The sequence below is a fragment of the Candoia aspera genome, chromosome 4 (assembly GCF_035149785.1).
Source record: "Candoia aspera isolate rCanAsp1 chromosome 4, rCanAsp1.hap2, whole genome shotgun sequence".
Taxonomy (NCBI): domain Eukaryota; kingdom Metazoa; phylum Chordata; class Lepidosauria; order Squamata; family Boidae; genus Candoia; species Candoia aspera.
Window position 1 is genome coordinate 5031485 of NC_086156.1, and position 21040 is coordinate 5052524.

The 21040-nt window shown below is 43.5% G+C and overlaps 1 protein-coding gene across 2 annotated transcripts in view; it reads right to left on the reverse strand.

The window, feature by feature from the left end:
- The window catches only part of PLCD1 (phospholipase C delta 1), a 48867-nt gene that overhangs the window by 10249 nt on the left and 17578 nt on the right, over positions 1 to 21040 (reverse strand). For both annotated transcript variants that reach the window (XM_063303312.1, XM_063303310.1), the window contains exons 2-8: positions 16007 to 16171; positions 11302 to 11530; positions 9107 to 9236; positions 7052 to 7283; positions 6250 to 6451; positions 5114 to 5258; positions 2311 to 2460 (exon numbers count right to left, since the gene is read on the reverse strand). In XM_063303312.1, coding sequence (XP_063159382.1) covers positions 2311 to 2460; positions 5114 to 5258; positions 6250 to 6451; positions 7052 to 7283; positions 9107 to 9236; positions 11302 to 11530; positions 16007 to 16171 — 1253 coding nt within the window. The remainder of the gene's footprint in view (positions 1 to 2310; positions 2461 to 5113; positions 5259 to 6249; positions 6452 to 7051; positions 7284 to 9106; positions 9237 to 11301; positions 11531 to 16006; positions 16172 to 21040) is intronic.

A 21040-nucleotide genomic window follows, 5' to 3' on the forward strand; every position in this document is an offset into this window, starting at 1 on the left:
ATATGTCCCTCTTTCCTTGAAAAATGCAACAAAGCACTGACATCCTAGCTGACCGTAGGGCTGTGCGTCCTTCAGAAAAGGTACGGAAGTGCCCCCAGATTTCACATGAGTGCAACACCTCTACCCGTCATTAAAGCAGCACCTTTTTTCCAGCTTCCACATGAGCCTAGAGCTCCTCTTTTTAAGGAGCTAGTTTGACTTCACTTACCTCTTAAAGCAGCTGCGTCTTTTTTACAAGCTCCTGTGCAAAAGCTGAAAAAAAGAAGGGCTGCTTTAACGAACCGAGGTGTTGTCTTTGTGTCCAGGTGAGGTCCAGAGCGCTTCCTTCAAATCGTTTTTGAAAGTTGCACATCCCTGCCAGACGGCTAGTGTTGGTAGCACCAACGTTCAGTTGCTGGTGTCAATGTTTGAATCGCCATCTGCAAAGCAGGCTTGCAGGGTAAAAATGTGGATGAAAACTTGCAATGGCCATGCAGATGAGGATGATCAGTTCTACCCTGATTGCTTGGGAAATTCTCTAGAGCCATGCAAATTATACATCATCTCCTTGTGTAGGAAGATTTTTGAATGTTATAATCAGCTTCAAAGGAACCTGGGCCAGCAAAGACAGGTGGGAAAACATGACAGGGGACAAGTGATGATTAACAGTCCCAAGGATATTTTACTGTTCCTGGGAGATGAGGTGTTGAATATTTGACCTACTTGTCTCTTAACTCTTTTTTCAGGGAAACCTTTTCTATAACACCGGTATCTTGCCTGCCCAGCAGCTATGAAGATTTTCAAATTTGTTTCATTTTGTTTGCTTTATTTTGTTAAAAAGAACAACGAGGGAGAGAGGGAAAAGAAAGAAAAAAGGAAGCAGTACAGAAAGGACAAAAATTTTACACACACACACACACACACACGGACTTCTCATACATATGTGTGTATGTAAGTAATGTGTGTGTGTGTGTATTCACACAGCATATATATATGTGTATATATATATATATATATATTCACATAGACGTAGTTCTCATTTAGTGACTGTCCGCAGTTACGACGGTGATGAAAAAGTAACTTTGCAACCAGTCCTCGCATTTATGACCTTCACAGGTCTGTAAAGCAAAGGAAAGCTGAAGGAAGATTGTAAAATCATGTTTCACTTAGCGGCTGCTTTGCTTAACAACCAATTTGCTAGTCCCCATTGTGGTCACTAAATAAGGACTACCTGTCATGAGTAAGGATGGCGAGCAGGGGGCTCCCATCCAGACTGTCAAGCGCATGCGTAGCACTGAGGAATTGTTCAGCCATTCGAAGAGACACAGATCGGGACCGCCTTAACACCTGGGGGTTATATGTCTGGGTTTTCCCATGCTTCTTCAGTTTGTTAGGATTCCCGTTAAGTACTAGCAATAAATATCAGAGACCAGTTCCTTGTCTCAGCGTGTTTCCTGGCTGTTAGGACATCAATCCTAACAAACTCCTACTCCCATCGAAAGAGGGAGGAACAAGCAATTAAGGAGATACGTTTAGAAATGTCTTCAGAAAACCAAGAAATGCGGCTCGCCATCCTTACTCATGACACTACCTGTACTTTCTATCTATTCTATCCTATCCTATCCTATCTTATCCTATCTATTCTGTCTATCAAGTTTTACACAACAGTGTCAATAAAATATTATTATATTTCATGTAACTGTCCATACACAGTCTATGTTTGAAAGTAAATCCTTTGTAAGTTGCAAGTAATATCAGGGCTTCAGTTTATTAAGAATTGGGGTCATGAACTTATCTTTCCAATGTTGAATTGGTCTTTTAGCAATACGAAGGACACAGAGGTCCATGGTCCAGCTGCCAATTTCCAGGTAATAGGAATGTAGCTCCATAAAATATGGGCAATCTGCAAATATTTAACCTTGTCTTAAAGTCAAATCAATATATGTTTTTCTGTCTTCCCTTAATTTCCAGATGGAATTCCTATTTGGCTTAATTTGGCTTAATTTGGCTACAAGGAAGGAAATGCTTGGATGAAATGGTGGGGACCCCTCAAACGGGGGTATTTTTAAAATCTACAATTCGTTTTGCAGCCTGTTGTGGTACTTTAGGAAGTAACATAGAGAACTTTGAGATGATTTTCTCTGCTTCAGGGTCCTCCAGAATTACCAAACCCTGACTCCCACCCTCATTCACAAGAGAAGCAAGCATGCAAGATGAAGGAGATGGACGTTTGAGTCCAGCAGATGTGGAGGCCACCTCAGGGATCCAGCTCCTTTAGTGGTGTTGACTGAGATGGCCATCCTTGCAACTTCAAGGCCACCCAAAGCTCACCTCTGGGGAAGGTAAGTCGGTCGTTTTGGAGTCAACCGGTGCCACCAGCAACATGTCTTTCAAAATGGAGTGCAAGTGGCGTGCCATTGTCTCCTGCTGATCAAGGCTACAGTGATTCTCCAGGGATATGATGACAGGATACGGAGAGATCTGTGTGGAAGAGAAACAACGCCAAGCAGCCTAGGTTGACTTGTCGGAACATGGCTTCCACCCACGCACATTCCCCCAAACCTTTCGCTCCTAGAGAAAGTCCCGCTCTATGAACCTTCTTTTCACGAAATAAAAACAAGAAATGTGAAAGACCTTGGCAAGAGTCTCTTTATGGTGGATCTGGAGCAGAACAACCCTTGTTGATGACTTTTGGGCATGAAGTGTAACAAGGAAAGTTGTTCTTCAATGATCAGCCCAGAAAACCTACTTTCAGATGGAGAAGGCTTTTGAATATGGATTGGCGATTGCTTTGTAAATCTGGGGACCCTGTCCCCATCAGAGGTGACTTGAACCAAACTATGGATTCTTTTAAAAATTGGAAAACTCTACCACCCAAATTGTATTCTTTGAGTTGTAGTGTGTTGCTGGATTACAAGTCTAAATTTAATGTAGTGGATATGTGGCATTCTCTTAATCATCCCCAATAGGAATTTCCTTTCTTCTTCACACAGAAATTGTGTTTGGCTATATTAATACCTCATTCTTTGATATTCAAAAATAAAGCATGCAATATAAGGCCTATCGGTTTCATACCAGATGTCTGTCGGTTATGGTCAAAAAGGTCAAGATGACAGCCACAATGGTGTGAAACACATAAAAAACAGGCAGAGCTTTGGTGGTGGCAGTCTCAACTTTTTTGACCATATCCTGCAGATGCCCTGGCTCCTGTGAAATTTACTTATTTCCCTTTATCTGAGGGAAATTTTACAAAGAAAAGTTCATTTGTCCTGATGTTTCAAGTGGAGCTTTTTCTCAGACAGCACTACAGGTAGTCTTCACTTAACAACCATTCATTTAGTGATGGTTCAGACTTACGACGGTGCTGAAAAAACCAACTTACAACTGGTCCTCACACTTAACAGCCATCACAGTGCCCCATGATTACCTGATCACGATTTGGGTACTTGGCAACTAGTTCACATTTATGACTGTCACATGGTCACGAGATTGCCATTTTTGACCCTCCCGGCTGGCTTCCAGCAAGCAAAATCAATGGGAAATTGTGTGATTCACTTAACAGTCACATGGTTCACTTAACACCAGCAGTGATTCTCCTAGTGACCACCACAAAAAGGTTGTAAAATAGGGTTGGATTCACTTAGCAACCAAAATTCTGGTCCCAATTGTGGTTGTTAAGTGAGGACTACCTGTAGTCAGATCTTCTATGATTTTGCAGCATGCTCTACGTCAAGGGCTGGCCGTAGAGGACTGATCAGGAGGGGTTAAAGATGGTGGCCGCAACCATTAATTGAAGCCCCACCCGTTTTTTACAGGCAGCGTTCATGTGATGCATGTACAAAAAGAACGGGACTTTGATTATGCAGTTGCAGCTACCATCTTGACTTTTTTGACCCCCTTGAGGACACCTTGGCTGGCAGCATGGTGTCCATGGATGAAATGACAACTGTAATGGTTCTTTATGGCATTCAGAGAACTTCAACATTAGGTAATTTTAAAAAAATAAATTAAAATGGGGTGGAGTTTCATGATATCTCTCAGAGTGAAATCACTGAAATTTGTGAGTTAGCCATCTTGAAAAGATTTGGCCCTTGTAATTATTACAAGCATCTACGTCTTGGCCCCTGTGGTGTCTATGCTACCTAATATGGTTGCCAACCCTGCTTTATATAACCTTGCTGGGTGTTCACAGATGGAAAAACAGTATGTTTTATAATTACAAGATGTGTTTATGTCTATGTGTGTGTGTGACATTTTTCTCTCACTTGACACCTTCCAAATGTGTCAGGAGTACAACTCTAGAACTGTCAGCAATTCCCCTGAAGCATTTTTTTTAAAGAAAGCCACACGATTGCTTTGGGCTATACAGTAAACTTCAATTTAACTGATTATTTAGGAGCATATGGTGTCTGTTAAATCCAAATTGAAGTAATTTACGTCATTTTTGTGAATTTACATCATTCTGCCCATTTAAGTCAATTGCATCAATATGTGCCAATTTACATCATTTGCCTAATTATATCATTGGTGTAATTTACACCATTTACATAACTGATGTTGATTTATGGCATTTGTCCAGATGGTTTCAGAAACAACAGACCTTTTTAGTTATTTGGAGTCAAAGCCTGAACTAAAATTGTGTCCATTACATCTGAAATCTACTGAATGGGGGAATATAAAACAAGGTTTCTACTGTACTGTACCTTTTTCTCAAGGTACAGGAAAGGAAGAAAATAATCCTTCTGCATAAAGAATAAAGGACAATATTCTTCTTTTTTCCTTCGCATTACTATTAAGGAGTATTTTTTTCTTAACACGAGAGTGGGGAACAGAAAAAAAAATACTTAAAAGGCATGGCAAAGAAAACAACACAGTAGACCAAAATAAAAGCTGCACCAAAAATTATATGTTTAAAACAAGCTCCCCATCCTTAGGGGATCTAGCCCTCCATCTGAAATGCCAAGTAAGATTTCAGGAGCCAAGGAATTCCAAACAGACTTAAAACTATTTAAGAAGCAGAACAACAGTATTGGCTCTGCCTTCCTTGTTTGAAATATTTAATCATTTCTTGTATTTAAATCTTTAGAAATGCCAGCATGTCCTCGGGCTTAGAAGAAAAGGCAGCTACCCTTACTTTGAAAGCGTAGTTCTTGATGGCTTTGATGGCATCGCAGAAGAGGATCTTGGAGGTAAACGTGTAACCGTGGTAGATGACCGGCTCTGAATTCGGGCCATCCCAGCAATCAAGCTCCACACATCGGCAACCTTTTGTCAAAGCTCTGCAGGAAAAAGCATAAAAACCAGTTCGGGTGTGTCCTTCAAAGTGAGTCTCCCCCCAAAAAAGAGGAATGTTAAGAGGAAGCACCAACTTTCCATCTTTGGTGGACCAAACAGGACATTGGAAAGTGTTGGCCATTTGAAGTGTCCATGGCGGGGCACCAAAAAATCAAGATGGCAGTCAGGACATGCGGCCAGCTGCCATCTTGATTTTTTGAGGTCTTCTTGAGGACACCTGCTAGTCATGTCTCACTTTAAAATTGGAAGGGGAGATCAGTCACCTTTTCAGACAGCGGGGGTCTTTACCCAATATAACCCAGAGGCCAGTCCTGAAACCAGTACAAAACAAGACCAAAATCTGGCGAGATTCCTATGTTTCCTGCAATTTCGGTGTTTCCAGGCAAAATTTCGTGAACTCTCTTCCAAGATTTGGGTGACCTTACATAATTGGGTTGCGGGAGGATCAAACAGGTGGGATGTGGAGCTCAACCCTGCTGGCCCATGCACATGTTTAATACATGCCAAAGGAAGGATTTATGTGAGATGTTTTTAAGAGAAATCACGCTTTCGGCTCTGCTTTTTCCAGGACGCAACCATATGTCGGTCTGTGGGGTGTTTCCTGGCCTCCTTACAATTCCACCACTAGCCCAGGCCACAGCTATAGATGTTGATCAGTGCTAAAGGTGTTGGATTTGGCCCAAGGAGACCCAGGTTTGGGTCTCCAACGCACAAAGTTTATTGGTTGCACTTTGCCCAGCATCTCTCTGGCACATCAACTCTGCGAGTTCCTGGGAAAACTCATTAAAACCACAACGTCTTTCTTTTTCTTTGTTCTACATGGTTGTGTTTTGCCTAGTCTCTCTCTCTTTCTCCACCCAGTCTACCTCACAGGGTTGTTGTTGTAAGGAAGGATCAGAGAAGAGAATCCTAAGTATGGCGTGTTAAGTTGCAGGCAAAAAAATGCAAGAAATAAATCCATTAAATATTCAGTACCTGATGTAGGCTTCAGTACTGCTGGGCCCTGTTATCTGGTCCTCCATGAGGTAGGTATTATGCGAAGATGAAATGTAATAATGGCTGAGTGGTTGAGTCATATCCTGGTACACCTGGCGGTGAGTTTTATTGAAAACGTTCCCATCCACAGACAGCAAATACATCTGGAAGCCATCTTTGCTCATGGCTTTTTGACCTTGGACTGCAAGAAATCAAAATTAAAAAGGAAAAGATATACTGGGAGCTTTCTTTTTTAACTTTTTCCTAATGTGCACAAACAATGATACGCAACAATACAGAGAAGAACGTAGTATTAAGAAGCTTAAGATAAAGGTTCCTATTATATAACCGATAATTTAATGCAGTTTGCCGTTGATCAATGCTACACTCAGCCCTAGATGTAAAATGTAAGCAACCTTATGCTTATCAACTTTAACATTTTAGTCATCATGTTGACAATGATGTCAACATAGTCAATATTGACATCATTCTTTTCTTTACCTTTAAAGGCTGAAGATGTCTAAATCATCAGTGTCACTAATCTCTAGGCAATACTGCATAAATGCCACTGTACCCAAATAATGTAATGTACCACTTGTGTTTTATAATAACACAATAAAACAATATATGAATTTTTTAAAAAATGGAAAAGGCATAGAAGATGATGGAAGACAGAGCGGGCCTGATCGCTTAATTCTGATTTTTAGAATTAAGAATTGTGGCTTTCATTGCTTCTTGATGTACACTGAGAAATGTACATTGCCTGCTTCTCCACAGAGGTGGCCAACATATCTCCAGTTACCTGCTTCGTTGGGCTCATATTGCTCAATGAGAGAGAGTGCCAGTTCAGGGCCAGCGTCCTCCTCGCACTGTTCATATTGCAGGAATTGAATCAGGTGGTCCAGTGACATGACCGGCTTGTCCTCCGCATGATCAGAGAAGATGCGGTCAATCTCCCTCCGCTCTGTCAGTATCCTGTAGAAGTCCTCTATCTCGTCATCTTCCAACGTGTCAGTCTGGGATTTGTCACACTGCTGTGAATGTAGAGGGAAGAAATAAAAGGACTTCTTCTTTACAGGATGCAACCTAAACCAGGGCTAGACATAGACAATGCAAAAGAGGAGGATCATTGGGCGCAGTCAACTCTGCTGGCTTAGCAAGTGAAGTGTTGCTTCACCAAGGAGGTAGGTTGATAAGCTGACTCAAGAAGTTCACAAATTCTTCTGGCCACAAGGACGCTGGCCTCTCCTGTCTGGGGAAAACAGGAGTCTAATTTTGGAACTGGCAGTTACAGCTCTTTTTCCCTTCCCTTTCTCAGCACGAACTGAATCCCAGTCCCTTGTGCAATGACTGGAGATGCATGAGAATCCTACCCACCATGCTTTGGGGATGCTTTCAAAGCAGCTTGGGGCCTGAACAGCTTACGATGAGACCCCATCCTTCCCTAATTCACTACTGAAAAATAGGAGTCGTCAGGGGAAAAGATGACATTTGGTTTCCTAATGCCTGAGTGGCTGAAAGAGAGAAGAATCTTGACACCTAATTCATACCGCTGAGTTGGAATGTAGGGAGAAAAATAAATAACGTGTGGTTTTCACACAACTCCAGCACAGGAGGGAAAAACAACGTTGAGAAACCAAGCCAAAGCACGCACATTTTCTCCCTCTTACTTGAAGTCAGAAGAGTCCTAAAGCTTTCAACCACCACATGTTCAACCTTATTCTAAAACTTTCATAAATCTGAGCACTCACCACGTACATGCTCTGGGTATGTCTGCCTCCTGACATCACCCACATGATACCTGCGGAAGAGCCTTGGTGCATACAACTGCAGGCACACATGTGAGTGATGTCAGGAGGCAGACATACCCAGAGCATGTACGTGGTGAGTGCTCAGATTTATGAAAGTTTTAGAATAAGGCTTTATTTATTCTAAAGCCTTATTCTAAAATTTATTTATTATTTGTTCCTCTGCAGGAGGAACACTTGAGCAATGCTGGTAGAAGGCAGGAGTTAATGCCTAAATATGGCTATCAGCACAATGCAGCACACTAATGTTTGGTTGCACAGGTAGTCCTCACTTAACGACAGTAATTGGGATCAGCAATTCCACTGCTATGCAACGTGGTTGTAAAGTGCAGCAACATGTGACTGTGCCGACTTACGACAGCAGTCCCAGTTGCCGTCGTTAGGTAAATCCTGTGTGGTTGCAGCAACCTGTGGTCACATGATTGTCATTTGTGACCTCCTGCCGGCTTCCCCATTGACTTTGCTCCAGCAGGGAAGGTCACAAATGGTGATCACATGACCCCGGGACACTGCAACTGTGCAGGATTCACCTAACGACGGCAACTTGGACTGCCGCAACTGCCATCTTAAGTCAGCACAGTCACGTGACATCGTGCTTTATGACTGCATCACTTAGCTGTGACATCATAATTGCGAGCCAGTTGCCAAGCACCAGAACCACGATCATGTTACTGCGGGGATGCTGCGACAGCCCCAACTACAAGGACCCGTCGTAAGTCCCCCTCATTCAGTGCCGTTGTAACTTTTGAATGGTCGCTGAACAAGTGGTCATTCAATGAGGACTACCTGTACAGAGAAACCACAATTTGTGGGAAGAAAATGTCAACAAAATACAGTAACGTGGGAAGAAACAGAATATAGAAAGGGAAACGGTACGTAAAGAACCAGCTGGAAGGTGCATCATGTGCAACAGGAGCAAGTCAGACATCACAGCATTGGGATAAAATTCCAGCCCAAATTCTACATTCACAAAACACTTAATGGTTTATGAAATACCTTTGACTCCACCTTCAGGAAACTCAAAAGTAAATACAAAACCTTCTCCTTACCTCGAAGATCTGCCTGGCATAGCTGTCATCCAGCTGAATGTTGACTTCCTTCATGAAATCTTTGAGTTCCTTAAAGCTCATCTTGTTATCTTTGTTCTTATCCGCTTTCCACAGGCAGGCATGAATCCAGCTGTTGAAATGATTGTTAAGGACCCTACATGGAAAGGGGGCATCGTGCACAATATTTCAAACTAAATATTTAGATCTCGGGTCAGGTGCCCTTCAAATCTTTGGGACTACAGGGAAAGGTAGTCCTAATAGATCCAGATGTTATCTGAGGACATCAGATGGGGCAATGCTATTCTAGAAGATTTGAGATGTGGCGAAGATAGGAGAGCGGATGTAAGTATGTGAAGAAAGTGTTCAGCCTGAAAACAGTTTTCTCATCAGTCCCTATTTTTGTTCAGTCTATTTCAGTTGTCCGTCTGAAGCCATCTAAATGATGGTCTAGTATGTACTAGAGATGTGCTTTGCTCTACCTTGTGAGGGTATGTTGCTCCACCTTAGCAAAGACTAAAAGTGGGGCACATCAGCCCACTGATGCAGCAGCTTCTTGCACCACATCACATGTACAGAAGCTGTTCTTAGTAAGTTTCACACAGGTGGGATATTTGATGGGCGCTCTCCTTAGATAACTGATGGTGTGAAGCTTTCCTTTGGAAATTTGCACAACCATAATATAAACCTTTGAAGTGGCATCACAGCATGTCTATACTATGTATTTAAACCTTGCTCTACTGTAGCTGGATTAGCTTTCCCCACCCTGATGCAATCCAGAGAGATTAACTTTAAATTCCATCCTCCCAACAAAGTGTGTTGAACAAGCTCTTGCGTCAGATTTCCACAGGCAACCCCACCTTCCCCTATACGGTTCAGACTACAAGACCAGCATGCTAAATATAATCCCAGTAATTATAACTTCAGAGAAAACTTTGGCTGGGGATAAATACAGTCAGAGTAACCTTGGTCAAGGCTCAGCTTGGAAATTAGGGGCTTCGGCATACTTGAGCGGCGCTGAATCGCAAAGCCACAAGCTTGGCCAAAGAGAAGGTAAATTTAGAAGACCTTAACTGGAACGGTGGCAAGTCTTGTTTTCTCCCCAAAATGGTCTTGATTAGAAGTCAAGATCACAAGTCTGTGCCATTCTGCCAAAAAGGATTTGCCTATTTTCACACTTGACCATTCTCAACTGTGACATTATTTGGGAGTGCAGATGAAGGCTCTCTGCCATTGGACTGTGTGAGCCACCAAACAGTCATTGGCTACCCTGTGCAATGTCCCATTTTTCTCCCAGAAAATATGAGTTTGGTCCTTCTGGGGAGATCTGCCATTTTCCAGAAGTGATCGTGGAAATAACAACCTACCTAGAGAATGAGCAAATTGGGACATTCCTGGAGAAAAAGACAATCTTCTGGTGGACATTCTGGACCACAGAGTGTTCCCCATCTGTACCGGAGAACATCTTGGGGGTGAAGATTGGAAGCCAAAATTAAATGCAGTGAATTAACTACTAATACGATTTAGTTTTAAGTTGTTCAAATCTGAAGACAGATGCACACAGAAACACGCAAGAGAGCCCTGATCCCTTGTGGACTGATTTATTCCCAAACTGAAAAGAAATTCAGAAGCAGGGATGTGTGTGTGCGCGCGTTTGTGCATGCATTTAAAAATCAAGATGGCTACCACAACTGTGCAATCAAAGGCTCACCCCTTTTTTTATGTTGGGGCCATCATCTTGACCTTTTTGAGCTCTGCTGTGGCATGGTCAAACTCTCCTTCTTTATCACTGGCCATCCAGATATACCAGCTATGTCACTGTGAAATTAAAAGCAAAGTTTTCCCTGCAGAGAATTCTGGGAGTTGAAGTCCACCCATCTGGAAGATGCCACAGTTGAGAAAGGTTGGTATAAATCAGTGTTTTTCAAATTGGCAACTTTAAGATGTGTGGACTTCAACTCCCAGAATTCTCTGCAAGGGCCATGCTGCCTGGGGAATTCTGGGAGTTGAAGTCCACACATCTGGAAGTTGCCAAGTTGGAAAAAGACTGGTCTGAACTATCTCATGGGGCTACAGAGAGTTCAGCTGCAGAAAGACAGTCCCGTGTTCTTTGGGGGTAAGTTAGGATAAAGTATACAATACAACAAAGCTCATCCCTCCTCGAAATTCTTTTGAAACCAACAGACAAAAAAGGATACTGTCGTAATTTCTGCCTCTGGCTCATAGAATTGCTTTTTGCAATGATTTTTCCCAGGCCAGACACCCAGTGATTTGCATCAGTTTCAGAGCAAGCAATGAGGTCCAGGTTTTTTTTCTGATTTTTGAAGATAATAGAAAAGCAACGAACTTCAGGGACATCCTTGGCATATCTTTCCATCCCTTCAGTCTTATGACCTGGCCTGACATCCTGGATTTCTTCAATGGAGACTGCAGGAGCAAATCCAAGATTTTTTATCAGAGGCAGGCAGTAACCAGATTTATCTGCAGCAACCCAACAGCCCTAAAGAAAAGTTTCACTCCCCTCAGCTCCTCGCTGGAAGAGTTTTCCCCAAAGACCTGCAGAAAAGTTTTGCAACTCAAAGACATACAGTAAATAAATCTCTGCTTTGCACAAGACTTAAAGAGAGAAGAAGAAAAAAGGATGTCTTTTCCAGAGTGCTGAGTCTTCTCTTCAGGTGGAAACGTAACCCAAATCCACAACTTTTAGGACCAAGTCAAACGGTGAGTGAGCCCTGTATTCAAATTCTCCAGAATGCATCCTTAGGTGAAGACAGGGGCATCTGTATTGGCAGGGGGTCAAACAAGTCAAGATGGTGGCCTTAACCACGTAATTGAAGCTCTACTCCGCACATCAAAAAGAGGAGAGGCTTCAACCGCGTCATGGCTCCTGCAATTTTGACTTTTTTTCAATTCGCTGTGGACACCCCTTGCTGAGGAAATACAAAATTTGGGGGTTTTCATGTAGTATCTTGGCTGGTAAACATTCTGGAGGTTTTTTCCCCAAATATGTTAAATCTCCTCCTAGTCAGTCAACCAATCAGTCTTACAAATAAACAATCATACATTGTGTACGCATGTTCGTTCGCATTTTGCAAATGGAAAGGGGGCAGGGGCAGTCTGCAAAACAGAACACGATGCCAGATTATTAATTGGGGCAGCAGTCGCATGACAACATGCTTGTGATATCCCCATTTATCATCTTTCAAGGACCAGATTTCACATTCCCCAGGGCCTCTAGCCTTTTCAAAGTGGTGCCCTCCAGACAGTTCCTTCACTGGCCACACCAGCTGATCCCCCTGGGTACTGTAGTCCAACAAAACTACAGCTTTCCAGACCAAACAAGGCTGTTCCAAAGACTCAGAGGCAAGAGAAAAAAAAGTTCTCGCAAGCCTGCACAAACCCAGGAAAAATTGTGACACATTAAGAATACGGACCAAGGAAGAAAGACTGTGCTCCAGTAAATAAGGAGAAACAGAGGTTATTCAGTTTGCAAGGATGATACATGCCTAGAAGGCATGGAAGTTTCAAAGCACGTCTCATATGCCAAATGAGCTTGCTTGCTTTATTTATTTATTTATTATTTAAATTCCTATCACTGCCCGTCTCCCCCCCCCCCAACAGGGGACTCTTGTCTGGAGCCCCCTAGGACAGTGAAATCTCTACTTGCATATATTATATCTTTGCTTTGTCGCTCCAAGATACATAATCTGGGCTGATGGGCAGATGATGAGATCGAAAGCTGAGGCTATAAACCCTTAATACATGACCATCACCTTTCCAATCTATTCTCTAGAACAGTGTTTCTCAACCTTGGCCGCTTTAAGACGTGTGGACTTCAACTCCCAGAATTCCTCAGCCCTGGCTGGGGAATTCTGGGAGTTGAAGTCCACACGTCTTAAAGCGGCCAAGGTTGAGAAACACAGCTCTAGAACTGTAGGGACCTTGAAAAAGAAAGCTGACACATTCTGACACCTTTGATGTAAATTGCAAAGCTTTCATGAGACACTTAGGAAAGGGCGCTGGTGACAACAATACAGTGTGAGAAAACTAGGGCTACCAAACTGGCTTTGCAAAAATCCAGATGTCCAGCAGAGGGCAGCAAATGTTAGTTTTCTGGATCTCTTTCCTGCCTTACAGTGGTCAACTGGAACTTTGCAGCCTAAATCAAGCAGCCCTAGAGAAACACATTACAGGTGGTCCTCGCTTAATGACCATTCATTTAGTGACAGTTCAGACTTGCGACAGTGCTGAAAGAAATGACTTATGACCGGTCCTCAAACTTACGACCATTGTAGCATCCCTATAGTCACATGATCATGATTTGGGTACTTGGCAAGCAGTTTGCATTCATGAACATCACAGTGTCCCGTGGTCATAGGATCGCCATTTTCTACCTTCCTGGCTGGCTTCTGATGAGCAAAATCAATGGGGAACTGCATGATTTGCTTAATGACCACATGAGTCACTTAATACCTGCAGTGATTCACTTAACGACCACTGCAAAAAAGGTCATAAAATCGGGTCAGATTTGTTTAATGACACTTCACTTAGCAATCGAAATTCTGGGCCCAATTGTGATTGTTAAGCAAGGACTACCGGCATCTAGAATTATTTGCTCAGAAACCCCCTTAATTATGGCAGTTGTTCTGAACTAATGGCAAACAGAAAGAATTGTGCACATTAACAATTCCACAAAATACTTGAACATTCAGTCTAGGAGGGGCTTCAGGGGGCCTTTCATCTGATGTTTGCAGGAAATGTGGTGGAAGGTTTTTTTTTTGTTATTTCAGAGTTGCACCCTTATTTGCTTTGTTCTTTGCTTTCCTTGAGGGCGGGTCACTAACAAGCAAGGAAGCTGAGATTAACAGTGTAAGTCAAGTCAGATTTACGTGACTGTATTCAGATTTTCTCTGAATACAGAGAAAAAAAAAGGAAGGCTTCAAAAAATCAGAATCAGAAGGAACCAGTAACACAAGGCATCAAGAGGTCTGCGCTGGATGGGAACGTTGAGGGTTGCATTCTCAAGACATCTGGAAAAGGCCAGGTTGGAGAAGGTGGAATGTACTTCAGTGGCTTTAAAAATATTTTAAAATCTCTAAGCGGAGAATACTTTTATTCAGGCTAACTCAAACAGTGTGCAAACATTTGTATGCTCCAGAATTCTGGAGATAGGAAAGAAGCAAAGGCAAGGAAAACAAAAATCAAATCAGAATCCTTTCAGACATGAATTCTGCCGTTAGGAGACTCTTTGTTCAGACAGAAGCAGCCTCATCATGCTCGGTGGCCAGCTTTTCAGCAATGATTGGCAGCAAATGCATTCTCAGTTATCAAATTTATGGCATGCATGTTCAGATCAGAGAGCCGCGGGCAGGGTGGAATTCTTATTTATATATGTATTTTCTCAGCTCAACTGTTTTCTACAAGTTGCATTTGCCCTACTGGCATGCAGCGCACTCCATTTTGATCGGTGATCGCTCAATGTATTATGCAACGCCCCCCAAATGGGTGAGCCTCAATAATTAAATACATTGTACAAACTTAACCAATGATCTTTTACATCCAGAAGACACTCGAGGCCTGTTCGGAACTACCACATTTGACTCTTTCCACCCCATTGCAAAGACTGACAGCTGCTGTAACCACAGCACAGCTCGGTGTCTAAACTATTACAATATTTATACAGATTTTCTGGCACGTTGCAGAGGATGGCTGAGTTGAGCTGCCTATTCATTTCTAGCCATGCATCATATCTGGGCACTGCAGAATGCGAAAATGGCAGACTGGGCCAGTCCTTAATAATGTGGGGGACAAATAATATTCTATCCTTACAGACTTGATTCTGAAGTGCACATTGGAAAGCAGGCAAACTGAAACTGTCTGATGACCCTGGATGGGAAGGAGATAAATAACCAAAACAAACGAACAAACCCAGATGGTTGTGTTTTCCGTGGTGTGAAGGGAGTCAATATTTGGGTACAACAAAGGACATTGTTTATGTTAAAAGGCGCTAGTATCAGTAGAAAGGGTGGACTTGGAAGTCTCCTTAGAAGATCAGAATGTCGAGGGACTGGGTCAGCTCATGGTAAGGTCACCCCATGTTGTTATCAGATCCTACATTCCTGCAGAAAAGGTTGTGCTATGATTCAGAAGGCTTTTAAAAATCCTATGTACAATTTCAGTGGGGATGTAACCTGTAGCCTTGGGACTCTTCTATGTCCCTGTGGTGAGAATCGTTGAGGCAGCACAGGCCGATAGAAAATACTTGGTTGCATCTATCTGCAAGTGCTTTGGTTCCTTACTTAAGTGGGCATTCTTCCCACAGTACAGGTAGTCCTCACTTAACAACCACTTGTTCAGCGACTGTTCAAAGTTACGACGGCACTGAATAAGGGGGACTTACGACGGGTCCTCATAGCTGCAGCTGCAGCAGCGTCCCCGTGGTCACGGGATCATGATTCAGGTGCTTGGAAACCGGCTTGCAATTATGATGTCTCGGCGCCCTGCAGTCATGATTTTCGACCTTCCCTACCGCTTCTGACAAGCACAGTCAATGGAGAGTAGGAAGTCACAGTCATGAGAGGCCCTCACTTAATGACTGCGGAAGTCCTTGCTTAACAACCGCAGCCAGGACTGATGGCAGTGACGTAAGTCAGTACAGTCATGTGATGTTGCGCTTCACAACCACACCGCTTAGCAAAGGAGTTTCCAGTCCCTATTGTGGTCATTAAGTGAGAACTACATGTATTGATTGTCACTGTTTGGAATTATGGTGCCTCCAGGTAAGTCCCCAAAAAGTCCTTTGATTGAGCAGGAAGGTTTCACTTTAAGATAATCTGAAACCTGGAGCCAAGAGTAAATTCCACTACAACCGCTCTACCCGGATAAGAGTAGCCAGGTACTTACAGAGCTGTGACTCAGGGGATCGGAGCATCTTCTTGGATTCCTGCCATATGGTCTTACAGTCCTCCTGGAGCTTGTAAAACCTCTCTCGTCGCCAGGAGCTGGACTTGACCTTCAAGAGATGACTTCCCCGCAGCAGGAACTTGAGGTCATGGTCGTCTTGTAAACCTAAGGAGCACCAACGTGACAATTAGCACACAGGTCACGCTTTCCACATGTGATGCGTGCTAAACCCTGTTCACAGCCTCTCTGGGCTTACGAGAATGTGTTATTTTACCTGGTCAAAAGCAAAACTATGCTCACAGCCACAGACTTTCTTTAATGGTTGTTCCTAAACATTGAAGGCAATGGATGTATCTCAAACATTTGCTTTCAAGGGGCATTCCCACCCAGATGGATCTCCAGAGGAAGCTTCCTCTGTGTTTACTGAAGGAGTTTGCAAGCAGGGGGCACATTTGCAACCTTGGGTGGTCTTGAAAAAGGGTCAGACCTGGTCAGTACTTGGTCCACCAGGAAATCGCATATCTGGGAAGATGAAAAGCAGAAGAAGACAAGGGCCAGCTGTTTGAGGAAGCCACCTGGGACTGTGTTTCACTTGTCAAGATTTTAGCTCTTTCCCTGGCAGGACCTTGTTGGGGGCGGGGGGAGTGGACTTCATTAGCATTTGAAAGGTAGACCACAAGGAAATCCGAAGCTATAGGTTAGAGTGGGAGATGATACAACATTCCAGGAGACGGCCCTAGTAACAACTTCTGTGTGACTCCCAAGAAAAATACATAAAGATGCCCATTAACTCACCAGATGTCAAGCTCAACTCAAAGAAATATTTACCTTTGCTAGATCAGTGGGTGGAATCAGAACAAAGCATGCTGTGGTTTATCTGACTCACCCTGAAACTAATGCAATACAGTTGACACCACTGTCAATTATTTTCCTCTTCTGTCCCATTAAAAATTACCATTTCCTGGCAACTCTCAGAGGGCCTTCATGGCTACATTTAAAGCCTTTTGGGGTCACATGCTGGCTGTCCCCCTGGTCAGACCTTGGACTGAAATGCTGCCAGTCCTGGTGATTTCTCCAGAGTTTCTCTGAGCTTCTCCACTGCAGACTCAGGGCCTTTCCACGCTACCTGTGATCATGTTTTCGTCCAATCCTTGAGTACAGAAAACTATACAAAACTAGACCTTGTAATGGGCAGAAGGAACAACCTTGAGGGACAGGAGGAAGATCCTCAAGCAAGGTAATAATCAGATAAAAGATATCTGAGTCCAGGGCAGTACTGTAATCTGAGAAAGCTCTCAGACAAGACTCTCCCTAGCTGTAACAAAGATGAAGGGAGGGAGGGGGGAAGAGCATTCAGATTTTCAAGATTCGATTACTGTAACCTCTAATAAAAGTGTTAGCATTCATGGCTTTGGTTTCCTAGTCTGGGCTACCTTGAAGGGCTGGCATCAATCTTGAAGGTCCATTATTCTTTTTCTAGAGAGGCAGGAAATCTCACTTTGGCTTTATAAGGGCAGAAGGAATAACCTTGAGGGACAGGAGGAAGATCCACAACCAAGGCAATAATCAGATAAAAGAAATCTGAGTCTGGGGCAGAACTGTAATCTGGGAAAGCATCTCAGACAAGATCCACCTTAGTGTCACGAAGATGAAAGGAGGGAGGGGGGAAGCGCATTCAGACCTGCAAGGCTCTGTTACTGTAAGCTTGTAATAAAAGTAATATTGGCTTGATCTACCTTGGGGGGATGACAGACCGGCATAACATTGCCAGTGTCTTTCCTGCTTCTTCTGCCCCTGTTCCAAGTCTCCTGCATTTCCCCCAAGGAAAGGGGTGGCAAAGCTGAATAGGCCTGACACCTCTTGAGGCTGCCCTTGACCGGTGTCAGAAGGAAGGCGGGAAAGGCCGCTTTAATACTGGGACAACCTCAGATGACCTAAGCCTGTCTCTCTCCTTATATATTCCACTCACAGAAGTAACTAAATGTCAGAAAGTCAGGCCAGGAAAATAAACCCAGGGCTGCAGTAAGCAAGGTTCATTTTCTTAATCTGTGATTCTTTCTGCTTTTGCAGCCTAACCGTTAAGGAACTGTCGTCAAAATTTTGCATCTCTATCGGGGTATCTGCAGGGTGTGGTTGAGAAAGTCAAATGGCAGCCATCAAAGCCCCACCCATTTCTTTGTGTGTCACCATTGGCGCTGCCATCTTGACTTTTTTGACCACAGCGAACAGACACACACGCCCTGCCCAATTTCTGTGATTCAAAGAGGTCCTCGTTCTCGGCATTCTTAAAAAGGGGTTCACTGCAGCTGCTACAGGGAACAAGACTTTGCCCCAGTGTTCACCCCCCCCCCATTTACAAAATTTAATTCCAGGTTTCTCAGATAAAGCACCCCACTGGGATACCTTGTGCCTGTGCATCATAAGGACTGTGTATCATCTCTAATGTAAAAAAAAAAAAAAAGAATCACCATGAAAAATGCTGGGCTTTTGTAATGGTGTGTGGGAATGACCTTGGGAGACAGGAGGAAGAGACTAGGCAATGGTTGGTAAGGGGCAGCTGAGCCCGCAGAAGGAATGGAGGTGTGACAAATGTCTCAGAAGGGACCCTCCCTTGATTCTTGGGCTGTAAAGGCGAAGGGGGAGAAATGTATTTTCAGATTTGCAAGATTCTGTTAATGTAACCTTGCAATAAAGTAGAGTTGGTTCATCTGGCCATGCTTCCTGTCTGGATTACCTCTCAAGGCTGACAGTTTAGGATGCCAGCATTATACAAGCATGGACTTGTTACTACAGAGTGCTTTGCTTTGCTTCTTGCTGCTCAGGGGTAGAGTCTTCCTGAACATGGAGGTTTCATTTAGCCATCATAGAACACACAGACTTACATGCAATTCTTTGTACTGCTACAACTAGTATTACCATTACCACAGGTTTGTAATATGGCTCCAGAGATGCCCATTGCCCAGGGAAATAAGCAAACTAAGATTGTCAGTTGGCCAAGCAAAGAACAAGCAAACCATCCGGGCATGTTACTCTCCTTTAGCACAAATCTGGGAAATATATGGATCTTCAGATCTTCCGGAATTTCTAATTCCATCAGCGGCCAGCACGTTCAACAGTTAGAGATGATGAAACCAATTCTCCAGCGTCATCCAGATAACACCCAGTTCTGCATTTCTGTTTTAGCAAAAGCTCAATGCACCAAAAGCTGCCAGCTGGCTGTGGAGCAATATCTGTTTCGTAATTGCCAGATTTTGGATGGCCATTAAGGGCACAGCCACCAAAGCTTGTTCAAACATCAGCAACTCTTGAGTCAGAATAAAAGGCCCCTTTAAATGCATCACTCAAAATTTTCCCAGGTTTGTACATGGTGACTTTTCATTCCCAAATAACTCTTGGGTCAAAGCCACTCCCTGGTCAAAACTAAATACTGCTTATCTGCTCTGTATCTAGCTGTTCAGGGAACTGATCTGTTCTCATTTTCACTTCTTTGCGACTTCTGACGAACCACAAACAAACACCTCCCATTTCCACCCTTGTGGGGCGTGTTTGCAAATAATTTATCTGGCAAATCAGGACCATATACCCAAGGTAGGTCGCCCCAAAGATGCTTAACATCTGCTTTTTTATCATGTGGGGAATTGCTCCCCAATCTTTCTGAACGGTGTACCTGTTTGGGATTTTGAGGATGTTATGAACATTAGGCTTCTGGGCTGGGAGGTCCACTGGATGTGGTCAAAAACATAAAGATAGTGGGTGCGATGGTGCGGCCACAGCTTTGCCCATTTTTATGTGTGGTGTGACACTCATCAAAAGCAGCCAGGGCTGCCATTTTGAGTTTTTTGACCACACCCTACAGATATCCCTCCTTCTGGGATCAAAAAATGACTGTCATACCAGGATGGCAATGCAGAAGGCAGAACAGGTAAGATTTGATATCAAGGAACGTTTGATAATAAGGAAGAACTCCACAGACAAACTAAAGCTGAAAGTTCACCCCACTGGACATTTATGGCAAGATTCCCTGCCCTATACGCTGAACCATAAATTAATCAAGCAAAGAAGAATTGCCTGGAGATGAGGTTCAGCCCTGGCTTGTGTACACATGATGGAAGATTGCCATCCAAGCATTGGTTGCTAGACTACATTATCTTTGGTTTTAAGTAGTAGAATTATGTGCTCAGAGAAGAAGCAGGATAGAAAGAGTATTGATGCGTTCAAACTTTGGGGTTGGAGAAGACTCCTGAGAATACCGTGGAGGGCCAAGAAAACGGACCAGTGGATCATTGAACAAAAGAATCCAGAGTTCTCACTGTCCAGGCATATATGACCTGGCTCAGATTGTCCTACTTTGGACACATTATGCAAAGACCCGGCTCTCTGGAGAAGCCTCCGATGCTGGGAAAGGTGGAAGGAAAGAGAAGAGGACAACCAGCAGCAAGGGGGATGGACTCAGTTACAGCACTGATGGGTGTATTGTTGGAAGGTCTGAAGAGCCAAGCTAGGGACAGGTCATCCTGGAGAAGGTTTATCTATGTGTCAGCACTGATCTGATGGCACATAATCAGGAAGATGAAGACTGAATGACTCAGCCAAGACACCTGTTCAAAACATTCCACTGTCTCACCTGACAGGACAGGAAGATGTCTCACAATGATAGGTAGACTTGGGCATCATCAGCACAATGATGACACCTCATCCAAATGTCCAGATATTCACTCCAAGTAGTAGTTAATACAGTGCAGATGCAATTGGAAGGAAAGATCAGATGGATCTTTGTAGAACTCAAGTAGACCATTGCCATGATATTGAACACCCCAGGCACTGACAGAGGAGCAAGTGACACCATGCATGCCATGACATGATGCCAGTTATACACTGTACAGCCATAGAGCCATAGAGATGACCTCAAAGAAACTACTCAGAAACTGTTAAAACAAGAACTGGTGCAGAAGCATGCTCTGAGCCCGGGACATAGAGTTAGGAGGAGACTCATGCTGGCTCCTCCTTGGATATAAGAGGAAGGGAAGAGAAAAC